Source organism: Zalophus californianus, chromosome 3 (genome assembly GCF_009762305.2).
Source record: "Zalophus californianus isolate mZalCal1 chromosome 3, mZalCal1.pri.v2, whole genome shotgun sequence".
NCBI lineage: Eukaryota > Metazoa > Chordata > Mammalia > Carnivora > Otariidae > Zalophus > Zalophus californianus.
This window is the reverse complement of record NC_045597.1, coordinates 134462954-134482417: the sequence shown is the minus strand read 5'-3', so window position 1 is coordinate 134482417 and position 19464 is coordinate 134462954. Positions and strand designations below refer to the sequence as shown.

At 39.3% G+C, this 19464-nt stretch overlaps 1 protein-coding gene across 1 annotated transcript in view; it reads right to left on the bottom strand.

Annotated features, from left to right (window-relative positions):
• The window catches only part of GORASP2 (golgi reassembly stacking protein 2), a 36892-nt gene extending 20287 nt beyond the window's left edge, over positions 1 to 16605 (bottom strand). The window contains exon 1 of the mRNA XM_027590508.2: positions 16414 to 16605. Coding sequence (XP_027446309.1) covers positions 16414 to 16476 — 63 coding nt within the window. The 5' untranslated portion in view covers positions 16477 to 16605. The remainder of the gene's footprint in view (positions 1 to 16413) is intronic.
• Between the last annotated feature and the right edge of the window lie 2859 nt (positions 16606 to 19464).

Genomic DNA, 19464 nt, shown 5'->3' with positions numbered 1-19464 from the left:
AGCACTAACCATAAGCTAAAAAAATTTATAAACTAAACAATACTAAAATTACAAACTTCTCATCAAAAGACACAATTAAGACACTGAAAAGATATAATACACATCCAACAAAGGAACTGTATTCAGAACAGATTTAGAACTACTGCAAATCATTAAGAAAGAGACAGTAAAACCACAATGAGATAGGACTTCACATCCACAAGGTTGGCTAAAATAAAGACAACAACAAGGGTTGGAAACAAACCCTCATATATTAATGGTGGGAATGTAAAATGGTGCAGTCACTGTGGAAACAGTTTGGCAGATCCTCAAATGTTAACAAGTTATCGTATGACCCAGCAATTCTATTCCTAGATATATAAACAAGAGAAATGAAAGCATGTCCATATAAAAACCCGTACACAAATTTCATAGTTGCGTGATTCATAGGAGCCAGAAAGTAGAAACGACCCAAATGTCCCTTAACTGATGAATGAACAAAATGTAGTACACTCATAAAATGAAATATTATTTGGCAATAAAAAGGAATGAAGTATTCATGTTACAACATGAATGAACCTTGAAAACATTATGCTAAATCATGAAGACCACAGATTGTATGATTCCATTTATATGAAACGTCCAGAAAAGGCAAATCCACAGAAACAAAGTAGATCAGTGGTTGCCAGGGGCTAGGGGTAGGAGGAATGGGAAATAGCTGCTGATGGGTACAGTGTTTCTTTATGGGGGTAATAAAAAGCTTCTGGAATTAGCTACTGATGATGATTGCATAATTGTGAATATACTAAAAAAACAGTGAACTATATTTAAAAGGTTGAATTTAATGATAGGTAAATTTTATCTCAATGAAGCTACTAAAAAAAAAAAACAAAAAACCAACACATAATCTAATGGGGAAATGGGGAAAGATTTTAGTTGATCCTAAGAAAAAAGGATACTGATGTGGCCAATAAATATGAAAACATGCTCAACTTCAATAGTCATCAAAAAATGCAAATTAAAACTACAATGTGATACCACTACATACCTACCAAAATGGCCAAAATGAAAAAGATGGAAAATACTAAGTGTTAGTGACAATAAAGAACAATCAGAAACCTCAATTACTGCTGGTGAGAATATAATGAGCAAACTATTTGGCAGTATCTGTTAATATTGAAATATCTGACCGAATATTGCACTCTTCAGTATACCCAAGAAAAATACATGGGTACATATATGTCCTCCAACACAGTTAACGTTCACAGCAGCACTACCTGTACTAGCCCTGAACTAAAAACTACACAATGCCCACAAACAGCACAATACATAAATAAATCCTGGTATATTCTCTCAATGGCATAAAATATATTAATAAAATGAGAGACCTACAATACACAACATTTCATAAGCAGTATTTGAGCAAAAGAGGCCAGACACATATGAGTACATATGATTCCATTTATATAAAGCTAAGAACAGGTCAAATTAATCTATGCTGTTAGAAATCAGGACAGTATACACTCTGGAGGGTTGGTGGGTAGTCTGTGTGCCTGGAAAGGGATGGATGTTGGTTACAAGAGAATGCTGTTTGTGAAAATTCATCAGGCTGTACACTTACATGCACTTAAAAAGCTTTAACATATATTCCCTCTATCCAAAAAGCAGAAATGAAATTATTACAACCTAAGAACATACCCAGTATTTCACCTTACAAAGAACAGAGTTTGAAAGCCAGCAACTGAATCTAAAAGAACTCTGAGTAGTTAGTGCAAAGGCCACAAAGTAACTTACTCTAATGCTCATTCTTCTTCAGAGTATTTCAGGATCACTCTTTTTTTTTTTTTTAACTCAATTAACATATAATGTATTATTAGTTTCACATATAAAGTCCAGTGATTCATCAGTCTTATAGAATATCCAATGCTCATTACATCACATGCCCTCCTTACAGTCCATCACCGTTACCCCATCCCCCCTTCCCCTCCAGCAGCCCTGTTTGTTTCCTATGCTTAAGTCTTTTTTTATATATATATTTTATTATATTATGTTAATCACCATACATTACATCATTAGTTTTTTTTTATTTATTTGACAGAGAGAAAGACAGCCAGAGAGGGAACACAAGCAGGGGGAGTGGGAGAGGGAGAAGCAGGCTTCCCGCGGAGCAGGGAGCCTGATGTGGGGCTCAATACCAGGACACTGGGATCATGATCTGAGCCAAAGGCAGAAGCTTAACGAATGAGCCACCCAGGCGCCCCACATCATTAGTTTTTGATGTAGTGTTCCATGATTCATTGTTTGCATATAACACCCAGTGCTCCATGCAGAACGTGATACCCATCACCAGGCTAACCCCTCTTCCCACCCCCCTCCCCTCTAGAACCCTCGGTTTGTTTTTCAGTCCATAGTCTCTCATGGTTCACCTCCCCCTCCGATTCCCCCCTTCATTCTTCCCCTCCTATCTTTTTTTTTTTTAAACATATAATGTATTATTTGCTTCAGAGGTACAGATCTGTGATTCAACAGTCTTGCATGCTTCACAGTGCTCACCATAGCACATACCCTCCCCAATGTCTCTTAATGATTTGTCTCCCTCTCTGGTTTTGTCTTGTTTTATTTTTTCCTCTCTTCCCCTATGATCCTCTGTTTTGTTTCTTAGACTCCATGTATCAGTGAGATTATATGATAATTCTTTCTCTGACTGACTTATTTTGCTTAGCATCATACCCTCTAGTTCCATCCACAGTGCTGAATGGCAAGATTTCATTTTTTTTCTTGATGGCTGAGTAATATTCCATCTTCTTTATCCATTCATCTGTCTATGGACATTGCTACCATAAACACTGGGGTGCAGGTTCCCCCTCAGATCACTACATTTCTTTCTTTGGGGCAGATACCCAGTAGTGTAATTGCTGGGTCGTAGGGTAGCTCTATTTTCAACTTTTGGAGGCACCTCCATACTGTTTTCCAGAGTGGCTGCACCAGCTTGCATTCCTACCAACAGTGTTCCCTTGAAATTTCCTGACTTGTTAATTTTAGTCATTCTGACGGTATGAGGTGGTATCTCATTTTTTTTTTTTCCAGAGAGAGAGACACAGCAAGAGGGAACACAAGCTGGGGGAGTGGGAGAGGGAGAACAGGCTTCCCATGGAGTGGGGGGAGCCCGATGCGGGGCTCGATCCCAGGACCCTGGGATCATGACTGAGCCGAAGGCAGATGCTTAACCACTGAGCCATCCAGGCGCCCCTCTCATTGTGGTTTTGATTTGCATTTCCCTGATGAGTGATGGTGAGCACTTTTTCATGTGTCTGTCAGCCATTTGGATGTCTTCTTTGGAGAAATGTCTTTTCATGGCTTCTGCCCATTTCCTGACTGGATTATTTGTTCTCTGGGTGTTGAGTTTGATAAGCTCTTTATAGATATTGGATACTAGCCCTTTATCTGCAAAGACATTTGCAAATATCTTCTTCCATTCTGTCGGTTGTCTTTTGGTTTGTTGACTGTTTCCTATGCTGTGCAAAAGCTTTTTATCTTGATGAAGTCCCAATAGTTCATTTTTGCCTTTGCTACCCTTGCCTTTTGAAGACCTGTCTAGCAATATGTTGTTGCAGCCAAGGTCGAAGAGGTTGCTGCCTCTGTTATCCTCTAGGATTTTGATGGATTCCTGTCTCACATTTTAAGTCTATTTTTGTGTACGGTTTAAGAAAATGGTCGTTTCATTCTTCTGCATGTGTCTGTCCAATTTTCCCAACACCATTTGTTGAAGAGGCTGTCTTTTTTCCATTGGATATTCTTTCCTGCTTTGTCAAAGATCAGTTGACCATAGAGTTGAGGGTCCATTTCTGGGCTGTCTATTCTGTTCCATTGATCTATGTGTCTGTTTTTGTGCCAGTACCATACTGTCTTGATGATCACAGCTTTATAATAGAGGTGATGCCACCAGTTTTGGTTTTCTTTTTCAACATTCCTTTGGCTATTTGGGTCTTTTCTGGTTCCATACAAATTTTAGGATTATTTTTTCCAGCTGAAAAAAGCTGATGGTATTTTGATAGGGATTGCACTGAATGTGTAGATTGCTCTAGGTAACACAGACATTTTAACAATATTTGTTCTTCCAATCCATGAGCATGGAACACTTTTCCATTTCTTTGTGTCTTCCTCAATTTCTTTCATGAGTGTTCTATAGTTTTCTAAGTACAGATCCTCTGCCTCTTGGGTTAGGTTTATTCCTAGGTATCGCATGGTTTCGGGTGCAATTGTAAATGGGATCGACTCCTTAATTTATCTTTCTTCTGTCTCATTGTTACTGTATAGAAATGCAACTGATTTCTGTGCATTGATTTTTATGTCCTCCACTTGCTGAATTCGTGTATGAGTTCTAGCAATTTTGGGGTGGAGTCTTTGGGTTTTCCACAGAGTATCATGTCATCTGCAAAGAGAGTTTGACTTCTTCTTTGCTGATTTGGAAGCCTTTTATTTCTTTTTGTTGTCTGATTGCTGAGGCTAGGACTTCTAGTACTATGTTGAACAGCAGTGCTGAGAGTGGACATCCCTGCCTTGTTCCTGACCTTAGGGGAAAAGTCTGTTTTTCCCCACTGAAAATGATATTCGTGTGGCCTTTTCATATATGGCTTTTATGATATTTAGGTATGTTCTCTCTATCCCTACACTGTGAAGAGTTTTAGTCAAAAAAGGATGCTGTCCTTTGTCAAATGCTTTTTTTGCATCACTTTTATTTATGTAGTGTATCACATTGATTTGCAGATGTTGAACCACCCTTGCAACCCAGGAATAAATCCCACTTGGTTGTGGCGAATAATCATTTTAATGTACTGTTGGATCCTATTGGCTAGTATCTTTTTTTTTTTAAGATTTTATTTATTTATTTGGCAGAGAGAGACACAGCGAGAGAGGGAACACAAGCAGGGAGAGTGGGAGAGGGAGAAGCAGGCTTCCCGCAGAGCAGGAGCCCAATGCGGGGCTCAATCCCAGGACCCTGGGATCATGACCTGAGCCGAAGGCAAACACTTAACGACTGAGCCACCCAGGTGCCCCTATTGGCTAGTATCTTGATGAGAATTTTTGCATCCATGTTCACCAGGGATATTGGTCTGTAATTCTCCTTTTTGGGGGGGGTCTTTGTCTGGTTTTGGGATCAAGGTAATGCTGGCCTCATAGGAAGAGTGTGGAAGTTTTCCTTCCCTTTCTGTTTTTTTAAACAGCTTCAGAAGAATAGGTATTAGTTCTGCTTTAAATGTTTAGTAGAACTCCCCTGGGAAGCCATCTGGTCCTGTGCTCTTGTTTGTTGTGAGATTTTTGATGACTGCTTTAATTTCCTTGCTGGTTATGGGTCTGTTCAGGTTTTCTATTTCTTCCTGGTTCAGTTTTGGTAGTTGATACGTCTCTAGGAATGCATCCATTTCTTCCAGGTTGCCTAATTTGTTGGCATATAGTTTCTCATAATATGCTCTTATAATTGTATTTCTTTGGTGTTGGTTGTGATCTCTCCTCTTTCATTCACGATTTTTATTTATTTGGGTCCTTTCTCTTTTCTTTTTGCTAAGTCTGGCCAGGGGTTTATCAATCTTACTCTTTCAAAGAACCAGCTCCTAGTTTCATTGATCTGTTCTACTGTTCTTTTGGTTTTTATTTCCTTGATTTCTGCTCTAATATTTATCAATATCTTCTCCTGTTGGGTTTAGGCTTTATTTGTTGTTCTTTCTCCAGCTCCTTTAGGTAGAAGGTTAGGATGTGTATTTGAGACCTTTCTTGTTTCTTGAGAACAGCTTGTATTGCTCTATACTTCCCTCTTAGGACTGGCTTTGCTGCATCCCAAAGGTTTTGAACAGTTGTGTTTTCATTTTCATTTGTTTCCATGAATTTTTAAAATTCTTTAATTTCCTGGGTGATCCATTCATTCTTTAGTAGGATGCTCTTAGTTTCAGGACCACTCTTATAATCTATTTACATTTACATGGTTTGGCTACTTGATTTCCAAGCCACCAACAGACTGAGAATAGCCAAAAGAACTGAAAGAGACGCTACTGCCACTTGATTTTAGCAAAAAATGACAGCTGGCAGAAAATGAGAAAATTTCAAAAATCAAAAACCAAAAGGAAGAAAAAGCACCAGTGTTAAGCCACTTACCAAATTCTACATAGTGAGCATGTACTATGCACTTATGAAAAAGGTTTAATTGTGCGGTGCCTGGGTGGCTCAATCGGTTAAGGTTTGGCTCTTGATTTCAGCTCAGTTCATAATCTCAGGGTTGTGAATCGAGCCCTGTGTCGGGCTCCATGCCCTGTGTGGAATCTGCTTGAGATTCTCTTTCTCTCCCCATCCCATCCCATGGGCACACTCTCTTTCTCATAAATAAATCTTAAAAAAAAAAAGTTGTGACTGTGTCTTGTTGTAGGGAATGCAGATTAAAAAAAAGTTCTCTGCCTTTAAGCCGTTTTTAGAAGTTTTTGCAATTACAGAAATCTGTATGTGTGCTGTCCAAATACAGTAGCCACTAGCCACACATGAAATGTGGCTTTGTGACTGTGGAACTGAATTTTTAACTTCATTTAACTTAAATAATTTACATCTAAGTTTAAACAGCCATATGTGGCTAGAGGCTACCGTACTGGACACCAAAAGTCTAGGTGCTAAGGACATGATTTGTATTCCAATACAAATATAAAACAGCATATGGATGTCATCACAACAATTAAGATATGAAAAGGCTAAAATATATTTAGCATCTGTCAATGATGATCGGAAGCATGAAATACATTTTAAAAGTAGACTCGCATATAACATTCTTGATACTAAAAGCAGTAAATAATCCATTTTAAGTAAGAAATTGACTCTACATAAATCCATTCCCTGAGAGTTCTAACAAGCATGCTGAAGTTCTACTTTTTCCAATTCTTCTCAGGCCTCAGGGTTTACTTTGAACAATTAAAGAAATATAATGCAGCAGGTAAAAATACTAAAGAGTAGTTATGCTTACAAATGAATAACAAAAATAAATGTTACCAAAACATGGACAGGTAGAATAAATTATGAACACAATTACTGGCACTTACAGGAGTTGAACTTTAAATTTGGAGGTTATCTTACCAAAATAAAAATCACAACATGAAAGAAATACTTCCTTCATAAACACTCTAGAAAAAACAGGTACAATAAGACAAAACCTTTTACTCAAGAAGCAAAAAAATGAGAACCTATGACAGAAACTGCACAGTGAAGGGGTATCCATCCCCATCACATAAAAAGAAATTAGCATCCATGATTAGATGCTGGACTTAGAATCACCAACTACATACAAATTCTTCTTAAAGTGGTGTCATTCAACTACTACAGGGAGTTTCAGTAGGCTCTGAAGTTAATTTAGCAGGTCATTATAGGAGAAACATCAAAATAAGAAAACATCAGAATAGATAAAATATAAAAAACTCATGACTTAAGTCATTATTTTTCATGAAATGTAGTAGGACACACCAGTTGCAATGAAAATAAGTTTCTTACTTTGATCTGTAATAAAGTTTGAAAAACAGCCCTAAGAGATACCATTAAATGTTTTGTCCAAACAACCTCCGGGTAATATATGCAATTAAACTTTTGGCTTTTCTCTCACCTTCTGATCCTGGATCATTAGGAAGTTTTGCCAGATTTAGCATGGATTTTTCTTTGTGTACAGACCTAATTGTTCTATACTGGTTGCTTTCCAATGAAGCATCCATCTCTTCTTCTGGGATTAAAAGCGCAACAGTACTTTATACTAGGTTTGGGTCATTTCACATGAACCGCTCTCTTTTAAATCTTAGCTTGGGGGCAGAGGGACAGCACAGTGGAAGGGAAGAAGCGTGTGGGGGGAGTCAGGGGAAGACGTTCTCTCAACTCCATCGGTCATTTATATACTTCCAACTGAGTACAGAACTGCCACCTTAATGTAACACAGAAAAGAAACTGCGAAGCTACTTTCAGAACACAGGATACCATCAAAGTAGGCATTTTATAAGGTGATATACAAAAATACACTTACATTTCTGGCTAGTATGTAAATTATTTCTCTTAAGTTTTCTAACCATGGAGATGTTTCCATAAAATGGGCTCAGTGGAATATGTAACTGTCTCATTACTGCACCACCAATTCCTTCACACGTAAAAGGTAGTTAAGTTCCTCTGAATGATTTTTTGTCTACACCATCATCTCCTCTAACTCTCAATTTAATGTTAACACTCTCACTTTTGTACTATTTTTAAAAACAGCAGGGATGTTAAGGCTAAAAATTAAGTTCAATCCAAGTATCAATGATGACTCATTCCAACTATACACACGAAGCCTCATGTTATACGTACATGCCTGGGTCATCAAAATGATGGGAAAAAGACTTGGAAATGTGATATGATAAAAATAAACCCTAAATCCTTCAGTTATAAAAAAGGCACTTTTGGAGTGGGGCAGGGGAGCTCTTCTATGTCTGAAAACGGCCAGTTTTCCTATTTGGGACTTGACATAAATATGTGGAAATTATTTTGACTAGAAGAGTTCAAAGCTTTACTTGCTAAAACATTCTCACATGTTCTACCAAAATAACTCAAAGAGCATGTTTTTCTGACTGACCCTATGATGTAATTTATAACATATGAAGCAATTTGAAATAAAATTCTAATGGTAACTAAAAGGAAATTAAAACCTATCAGCATACAGTACCTTCTTAGAAAAGGTCTATCAGGAAAAAGATGTTGAAAGAAACTGAAGTCTACTCCAAAAGAAGCAAAAATTCTGACAACCTGTCACCAAATTTTATAATCTTCAAATACCAACTTACGTATTTGTTTCTTAGGGAAAGAAAACTTGCTGCGTGACCTTAGGCAATAATCCTTCTGTGCTCCTTTTCTTTAACTGTAAAGTGAGGAGGTTGACAAGACAGTTTCTAAAACTGAATGACTCACCATGAAATAAGTCTAACTGCCGCTAAGCTATCTATAGCTTCTACAGTGTAGATCAAACCCAACAACAGTATTTAAATTACATAGACTCTTTTAGAATTTTTAATTAATGTGTTTAGTATCACTGTGATGCTAAGCAATGAAAAGGACACTGGTACCCACCTCATTTTTAAAAAAGACAAAATTTCCTTAAAAATGAGGATCCTTAAAAATTAGCAGGCACATAAATAAAATTAATGGGTCAGATCTGATCCCAAACTTATGCTTTAGGTTTTTTTTTTAATTTAAGTAATCCCTACACCCCATGTGGGGCTTGAATTCACGACCCCAAGATCAAGAGTCACATGCTCTTCCAACTGAGCCAGGCAGGTGCCCCAAAACTTAAGCAGGAAAGTATAGGGTTAAGTACATAGACAAAAAGTAGCTACTGAATTATCAAGTAAATGTAAATGCTACTTAATATGCTTAGAGGTCTATTTTAACTAGTATTGCCACTACAATAGTGGTTCTCAATGGGTGATACAATAATGCAAGCATCTGCTACCATTTATTGAGTCTTTATCATATTCCAGACCCTATGCTAAGCTAAATGCTTTATTATGGAATATCTCATTTAATCCTTGGGATAACCAATGAGGTAGACAGCACTGTTTTATTTTTTTCATATTTCCCATTTTTATTTTAACTTTTAAATTATTTTTATTTTTTTACTTTATTTTTTAAATTAACATATAATGTATCATTGGTTTCAGAGGTACAGGTCTGTGATTCATCAGTCTTATAAAATACCCAGTGACAACACTGTTTTAATAAAGTTTAAGGGCAAGGCCTTCTGTAAGGTGGCAGCAGCCCAGAAAAAAAAATTAATGTGCTCAATTCTTTACAAAATATTTCATATACAATATTTAATATGGTTTTTAGTACAAAAGGTGGAGGAGACACTGCTATTATCCTCACTTTTCAGATAAAAATAATAGAGCTCAAAGAAGTTCAAAGGTTTGCCCAAGAAAACACAACGATGGAGCTGACACTAGGATCCAGTGATTCCCGAGAGTGGTCTCTGGTGGTCTACTCTGAAGTCTCTCAATATATTCACATCTACCAGATGACAAAGTTCCTTATTGCTGATTATGTGCTGGAATGTTCTCTCATCGGTGCTTAAAACAAAAACAATCCTTAGCATCATTCTCTTCATGCTGCAGTAAATTTATTTGCAATGCCAAGAGGGACAATGTACAGTCTCTCAGAGTAACTATTTTGGTTCTGCATGCTATTTGGAGGAAAAAAAAAAAAGCCATCTTACTTAATCACACCTCTGAAGGCAATCTACAGTTATATACTGAAGTATGTATCAAACCTTTACAGATAAATATTTTCTAGTTCAGATTAGTATTAATGAATCAATCAAAATAACTTAATCCTTTTAGCAAAGTATTAAAGCCAGCAAAATAAATGTACTGAAATTAATGGTTATTCTAAGGCCAATTCTTTTTTTTCCCCTAAGTTCTATTCTTATGAAAATTTCAGCGGTATTATTTAAAAAAGCCCTGTCAGTATCTGACCCAGAAAACACTACAGCCAGTACTGTGCACTCTACTACTTACTGACCAGAACAGAAACTGTAATTATAAACCAACAGTAGGTTTCCCCAAAAAAGGATCCTGAGGATGACAGTCCATACACCGAAACACTCTTCATCACAAAATATGAAAGTGTACATAAACAGTGTAACAATGATTTGTTCAAGGTTTATTAATATCAGGAAAAGTTTATGTTCAATGATAATTACAATTCCTGAAAGTGTGTAAGGTTCACATACATTCACTATTCTATGGCATTTATGAACTGAAATAATCTGATTCCTACACTTGAAAGGAATTTCAAACAATGTTTATTAAACAACTTAATAGTCTTTAAGACTTTAATCTCTACACCCAATGTGAAGCTCAAACCCACAACCCAGAATCAAGAGTTACATGCTCTACCAACTGAGCCAGCCAGGTGCCCCAAATGCCCAACATGGGGCTCGAACTCACAACCCTAACATCGAGAGTCACATGCTGTAGACTGAGCCAGCCAAGCACCCGTATTCATAGTCTTTTAGTAGGAGAGATCAATTTTGGGAGATTATAATCTTTAGGTGGGTGTTTATAAAGCTTTTCAATTATAACTTTATATTTGAAAAACATCAAATAACCCAAATGTTTTCCTTTTATACCCACTGTTTTCAGAGTGAGGAGAAGACAGTAGTAGTGAGATTTTTGTTTTTCAAATGGGGGCTTGAATTTAAAAAGTTCAAGAAACACTGTGTTAGTGGAAAAAATTATGACTATCAAATATTAGGAATTCCCTTTCTCAAAATAAGTACCAAGTTGAAATCCTGCAGGATTTCATGTAGGTTAATGAGGCACCATTAAAAAAAGGACAGATCCATGTAATAGTAGCTATGTCTAGGTATTCCATTTTTTTTTAAGATTTTATTTATTTGAGAGCGAGAGCATGAACAGGGGGAGGGGCAGACGGAGAGAGGGAAGCAAAATCCCTGCTGAGCAGGGATCCCAACATGGGAGTCACCCCAGGACGCTGGAATCATGACCTGAGCCCAAGGCAAATGCCCAACCAACTGAGCTACCCAGGCACCCTCCATTTTCTATGGAAATAATTGTCACTTTCTCTTCTAAGAAGAGTATTTAATGCTGCCCAGTCTGTAGCAAACAGCTCTGTAGATAAAGGCCTATTATTATACTGGAGACACACTTCATCTCAATGGCCTTTCCTTCAAAACATCCATCATCTCAGAATCTCTCTTGAAGGAAATGACAAGGAATAGTGAACATCACATTTTCCATGTCCCCAAAGTGATGTCAACACTGGTTCGAGAATGTCCTCAGATAACCCACATCTCAAAGAGTATTAGGTGTAGAATGCAATCTGAATATTCAAATTTAGAAACAAATCTTATAATGGGCATCAAAGAGGCAACTCCAAAAATATAATTTTGAAAATGGCCTTATATGGTTTACTGGTCATTAAAAAGAGAATCTAGGCAAGAATTCTGTATTCAACATACTTCAACTTTAGTAACTTCTAACAAAACTAAGAAGCCCTGGCTAACATTTTTCCTGCCTGATGTTAAGATTGGAGAGTGGGAATAAAAGCAGTACTCATGATGAACACGGAATTGGACTTACTGCATAAGGGAATCTGAACTATAATGCTATTTTTAAAAGAAGGCTTCTGGGCGCCTGGGTGGGTCAGTTGGTTAAGCAACTGCCTTCGGCTCAGGTCATGATCCTGGAGTCCCCGGATCGAGTCCCACATCAGGCTCCCTGCTCGGGGGGGGGGTCTGCTTCTCCCTCTGACCCTCTTCCCTCTAGTACTATCTCTCATTCTCTCTCTAATAAATAAATAAAATCTTTGAAAAAAAAAGAAAAAATAAATAAAATAAGGCTTCTGAGGGCACCTGGGTGGCTCAGTCGTTAAGCGTCTGCCTTTGGCTCAGGTCATGATCTCAGGGTCCTGGGATGGAGCCCCGCACAGGATTCCCTGCTCAGTGCGGAGTCTGCTTTTCCCTCTCCCTCTGCTGATCCCCCTGCTGATGCTCTTTCTCTCTCAAATAAACACATAAATTAAAACAAATAAAAGAAGGCTTCTGAACAAATTTAAAAATTTCCAATAGGAGTCCACCTTTTATAAATATCTAATTATTTTTTGTGAATATACAAATATTTCGTGACCACTGTGGAAATTTTAGAAAATATACTGAAGTTTAGAAGGAATATAAAAATGTCACCATTCACCAATAATCCTTTTTAATATTCTGGCTTATTACCTTTCCCCTTTATTTTCCGGGGCACTCGACTGTACAGGCACCTACACAGAGAGGCACACCTACAGCCACAGAGTGTTGTGAAATACCATTTTCATGAATGTATGGCATTTCAATCTGCGGTTAGGGCCTGATTTATTTACCAGTTCCTCAGCTATTGGATAATTAGGTAGTAACCAACATCTTATGATAATTTCAGACCACACTGTACTCGAATGTGTCCTATCATTCAAAATCTTTGTGAAAGATGGCTAAGTGGCACGGTTAAGCACAGGAAAATACTTCAGCAGTATTTACCTTTAGATGACAGAATTACAGATAATTTAGATTCTTTGTTCTACTCTAACTTGTCTAAAAGATCTGTAATGAACAGTGTTATCAGAAAACAATGTAGTAATCTACTAAAATGAAGATCAACGTTTGTATAAACAAACATTAAGATTCAATAATTTGGGAAAATGTACATTTTAAGTGAAAACGAAGGTAGGATTTAAGGTGAACATAACATGTACTGGAGATAGCAAAGACTAGAAAAACTAAATGTCCATCACCAGGAGGTGCAGTTTAAACTGTGGTACAACAAACTACTGTGGAGCTAAGGGAAACCAAAAGGCAGATCTCTATGTGCTGCTATGGAAAGACCGCCAAGATGATTATCAAGTAAGACCCAAGGGGAGCGACAGTATGTATCTTATGATTCCAAAAGGAAACAGAAAGAGTGAAGGGGGCAGAGAGGCATAAGTTATGCCTTTTACAGGCATAAAACATTTTTGAAAAGATACTTAAACTACAGTAGTTACTACTAGGGTAGGAATGGGGAATTGGATATACAGTATGATCACAACCTGAAAATGTTCATTAATACATAAATGCATAATACATAAGGAAAGTACACCGCTCACAGCAGAGAATCTGAAACTATTTCAAGGTTGTCCCCTAAAAAACTGTAAAAGCAGAATCTACCAATGGATATGGAAAATAGAAAAATTGTAAATTTCAATCTATGTGAATTGTAAGGACTTGGAATTAACAATAATAAAACAGGGGTGCCTCGGTGGCTCAGTCGTTAAGCATCTGCCTTCAGCTCAGGTCATGCCCCCAGGGTCCTGGGATCAAGCCCCACACTGGGCTCCCTGCTCCATGGGAAGCCTGCTTCTCCCTCTCTCATGCTCTCTGCTTGTGTTCCCTCTCTTGCTGTATCTCTCTCTGTCAAATAAATAAATAAATAAAATCATTAAAAAAAAACAACAAACAGCAGTGAATATGGGTGTCACTATAATTATTTCAAAACCCAAACAAATTTTTATTACCCCAGAATCGATTATTAAAGAAAACAAACTTCTAATAAAATCATTCTAGAACTTGTTAACATTAGTGATTTTATTCCAAGGTTATTTTACCATATTTATTCTAGTTTACAAGCTCAGTAATCCAGCGGTGGAATATATCACTATATATTTAGGCCACAATAAATGAAAGTAAGATTTTTCCATTATGTTCAGATTTAACATAGTACTTTCCCCTCTAAAAACAAAGATAGCTGGAAACCAAACCAATCCTGATTCTGGAAACAGAATCACGGACAGTGTGGGTTAGGAACTCAAAAACATTTAAAAAATTCTAAGTCAGATGGTCATTGCTATTTTAAAGCGCCCTCTAATAAAACCTGAGTAAGATTTCATCTTTTGCAACATTTATGCTCAAGATGCAGACTGGAAACTAAGGTTGTCCCTAGTGCTTCTGAAAATCAGATTTATAGATTAATAACACATCTGCACTACCGAATATATAGGAGTGCTGATTTACTAAAGCGCACCTATGTAAAGAAAACATACTTCAACTTATTTTACATGGAACATAGTCATTAATAGAAGTCATTCAATTGCAATCCTTTTGATGTGTACATCTAACAGACTTTTAAAAACTTAAGTATGCTGTTTTACTGAGTGCATGTATCATTAAAATATTGTGAATCCCCAAAGATTCATGGCCACAATCAGCCACTGTGAGAATCAGCTGGTAAAACCAGATATCACGCCCCAGGGTAGAATACTCAAAATCAAAGCAGGTAATAGAAAAGTACTGCCACTAAACTTTCACTTTACGTTTGGATCTGACCTTTCTCCTTCAAATTTCTCCCATCGGTGTGGCTCTTGGGGTTGGCTTAGCTGAAGGAAATATGCTTTGCTTATTTTCTAGGAAAACCATCCTTTCCACGAATGGTGTGGCTTCAAGAGAGATTTTTAGTAGAGTGGAGAGGCAACAAGACATGATAATCCTGAAGATCAGAAAGGTCATCAATCACAGTGCTATCACACCCATATTTGGGTAATTCACTTTAAGAATGTTGTCTCACGGGGCACCTGGGTGGCTCAGTTGTTAAGCGTCTGCCTTTGGCTCAGGTCATGATCCCGGGGTCCTGGGATCAAGCCCCGCGTTGGGCTCCCTGCTCGGCGGGAAGCCTGCTTCTCCCTCTCCCACTCCCCCTGCTTGTATTCCCTCTCTCGCTGTGTCTCTGTCAAATAAAATCTTAAAAAAAAAAAAAATGTTGTCTCACCTAAAACATGGGATCTAAGGCAGAAAATGGCTGTAAACACCAGAAAGTAGTTTCTCACTTTCAATGAAAATGTTCTTGCCTGTGAGCAGCTAACATTTAGTGACACTGTATTAAGTCCTGAAATGGTGCTACAGATCGGGGCCACTTTGCTGACAATCCATCATGTTAACTACTTACGCAGGTGTCACAGCACATAACCGTCAATGCTACTTTTAAAGACTTCCAGTTCTATAAGAACCACATGCTTTGCAACAACTTAGGTTGCTCATAAGCAAGGGCTTACCTAATGTTTTCTGAGATACTATGCTTCTCCATCCTGGTGACTGAGACTGCTTTCCTCTGTTTACCTAGGTTTTTTTTTTTGTTTTTTTTTTTTTTAACGTTCCTCTCCCATTACCTTTCACCTTAAACCTTAATCTCCACCACACCCTTAGAACAGAACGGAAGATACCCCCCACCAGGAAATGTGGAAAAGAAGGGTTGGAAAGGTCAGGAGCGACCCGGGAGAGGAAAAACTCCTGCAAAATCAAGTAAATTTAAGTCCGTCAAACCTACTTCTGGGCCATTTCATTTTCTGTTTGCCTAATTGGCTTTTCCCGACATCCAGAAAGCGCCGAGGTGAATTAACACCTGCCGTCGTATCCCCCGCCTCTAGCTTACGAGCTCCAGGCTTCATTTTCTCAGAAAACTCAAATGCTACCTTCACCATCACCTTTTCTGCATACTTTGCCCCCAAACCTTTCCTAACTTTGTAAGCTAAGAATTAAGAGAGAAGGGACAGAGAAGGTCGTAAGGAGAAAAAGATTGTCCCTCCGCCCCCCACCCCCCGGCTGGGCCGCCTCCCGATTAAGTGGCCGGCTGCCGCCCAGGCTCCACCCGGTCCTCCCAGTGCGGCGGACCCCGGGCCCGGAGCGCTCTGGGGAGGCGGGATGCGAGCGGCCTCCTGAACCGGCCTCGGCTAAAGCAGCACCCGCGGTCGCCGCTCTTCTTCGGGGTCGGGCCTGGCTGTCCCGGGAAGGGGCCCGTCGGGGCCTCTGCCTCCGCGCGGCCAGGCCCCGCCTCCAGCCCGCCTTTCCCGAGCCGTCGTCGGAACCCTTACCCGAAGGACGTGGTAGCCTTCCGTGCCCCCGCCAGGGATCTCAACGCTCTGCGAGGACCCCATGACGGCGGGCGATTAGTGTGGATCCGCGCTGCTCCCCGCCCCCCGCGCACCGCCCGCTCCGCTCCTCCGCGTAGCACTTGGGACGTGGCACTCGCTGCCGCCGGAGAGCCGGGCCGCACTGCCCGCCGGGAGAGCGTCGCCGCAGCACCCACGACCGCTGTGACGCCGCAGACAGCGCCACCTGCCGCAAATCACCGGAAGGGGCCTGAACACGCGCGGGCGGGGAGGGGCTTACTGGTGCTCGCGAGACAGCAGAAATATGTTTTTCCAGTCGCGGCATCTTGCTACGGATCCTTAGGTTGGACAAGCTTTATCCAGACGCGTTCCCACTAGCCCGAAGGAACGATTGCTTTGTCGTAGCTCCCCCTGGTGGCCAGAGGCAGGTAAAGGGCTGCTACTGAAAACAGGGTGGGTGCCAACAGCGAGCTCTCTGTTCTCCACGTTTATAGGTCTTGTCCCAGATTGTAGAGAGGTTGATGGTGCCTCTCTGTGGGCTGAATCCCGCATCCGCTCAGCTCATCTCAGTTTTATAAAGGAAAACGTTCTGTTTCTGTTTTTGCCTTCCTAATTATGAGAACAAGATCAGAGGATTGGTCACAATTTGAGCGATGTCAGAGTGGGAAGCACAGTTGGATGTCTTCGGTGTCCTACCTCCTGCTGCTGGGTTTCCTACTTCCTTTAGGTAGCCAAGTTGTATTCACACTTTTCCTATTCCGTTTCTCCTTTTGCCCTTTCCCTTTAAAATCTCCAGTTATGGCCATTACCCAAGGATCAATTTGATCATCACTAATGGTGGGTCAACCAGGTTTTCAGACAATGCATATTCTGATGTGAAGGAACGTAAAGTATGTATTACCACCCGTGAAGTATTCTAGCCCAAAATGTTTAACTTGCTTCTACCACAGTTAGATCTTCCAGTTGTATACAGAGGATAGAGGAAAATGTCAGTAAAATGACATCACCAGGAAACAACCAGGCAAATAAAAGAGGTGGACTGTCCTTCAGAACAGCTGGCCAGTTCTTTTCATCAAATCAGAATTATAAGAAACGGACTATACTGGATTAAAAGAGACAGGAAGGATGTAATCAGGAGATGCGATGTAAGGTCTTGAGAGGAAGGCTGATTTGGAGAAATTAGCTGTAAAGGACATTTTTGGCTGAAATGGGAAAATTTGAATATGTACTGAGTATTCAAAGCATTTACTGACATGGAAAAGTGGAAATTATTGACTGAAAAAAAAGCAGGTTACAAGACACAGTATGTCTGTAAACAATATGAAAACATTTTTGTGAGCAAAATACATATGTATAAGAAGACGTGAGAAGATATGAACCAAGGGTTACAGTGATGATTTCTGGGTGTGCCAGAAATGTTTTACTTTTTGATTTTGCTGGTTCTATATCTTCTAATGCTCATGGACTGCTTCTGTAACAATAAAAGTATTTAAAATAAAAAGTCGTTTATCTTTCTTTGCTGTCAATAAACCAATACCAGGTTTTTAGGAGGCCTAATCAACACATGAATACACAAATGAAATCTCCAGTTATTAGGTTCCTCAAGGGCAGGGACTGCAGTGGAGTCAGCTCTATGTTCCTAATACTTAGCAGAGTGCCTGGCAGCTAAGTCATTAATGAATTTAATGTAAAGGAATACATATAAGAACTAGATTTGATGATGTTCTTGTTCTGCTTGACAATTATAATCTTCATGGTGGTGTCATAAGCTGTTGCTATGTTCAATTTTTGTTGAAATTGTCAGATTTTTGTTTCCCAGACGTTTGGCACTAGCCATGGTTTGCAGAACCCAGGATGTGGACCTTTGGTAGTCCATCAGCAACTCTGGCCCTTCCTTAGAGCTGTATTTTATTTCAGTCATATGAGTGACTATCTGCTATTTCCCATACAGGCCATTTATTTTCTTCCCTTCTTTACTTTATTCATGCTGATCCATACATCTGGAGTGCTCCTTTTTACCTTTATACGTAGAAAAATTCTAACTATCCTGTTAGGTCCATCTCAAATTTTACTTATAGATCCCTAAATTCAGAGGAATGCCTCTCCTCACTCTTAGTTCCTAGAATAGTTAGTTCCTTCATTTCTGGAAACATCATCTTTGTCATAGGCTTGTCTTCCACTATTTATGGTCCATTCATTCAGGGTGACAGTCAGGTTTTTTCATTTTCAGATCCCCAGTTCCTGGTTGAGTCTTGGGAACACGGTAGTAAAGTTTGTTAATTTGAACTCAATGTGTGAAATAGCCTCAAAGCCTTTTCTTTTTCAGGATCAGTTAATAAGTTACCCCTGCTGCTCCTATTTGTGCCTCATCAAAATCTGTTATTTTTTTTAAAAGATTCTGTTTATTTATTTGACAGAGAGAGAGAGAGAGAGATGCAGGCAGAGGGAGAGAGAGAAGCAGACTCCCTGCTGAGCAGGGAGCGCGATGCAGGGCTCGATTCCAGGACTCTGGGATCATGACCTGAGCCGAAGGCTGATGCTTAACTGATTGAGCCACCCAGGTGCCCCAAAATCTGTGTTATTTTTTAGTGGCAATTGGTAGTGGGTGAGGTGCAAGGCTCACCTAATTTGGGACCAAAAATACGTGCTAAGCATTGCTACAGTTTTCCCAGTGCCAGTTCTTTCCCTCTTGTAGTTAGGGAATATGCTCAGAAGGTGACGAATAAAATCCTAAGGATGTGGGCAAAGCTAATATAAATAAATAAATATAACGTGATGGAGGAGAATACATGGGAGATTATTGTCCATGACAGTCTCAACTGAAGAAGGAATCTGCGGCAGGCAAGTTGGTATTTTGAAACATCACAAGCAGCAGAAAAGTGAAAGCCCATAAAGAAACAGTTCATGATGGAAGGATTGCTGTGTCATATTGACTAGTGCAGCCTAATATTTTTGCCTCCAGACTACCCTGGGAAAGTTTGGCCCCTGCTGCATTTGGGTAACAACCACGCTTCATAGTCAGACACCAGGGCC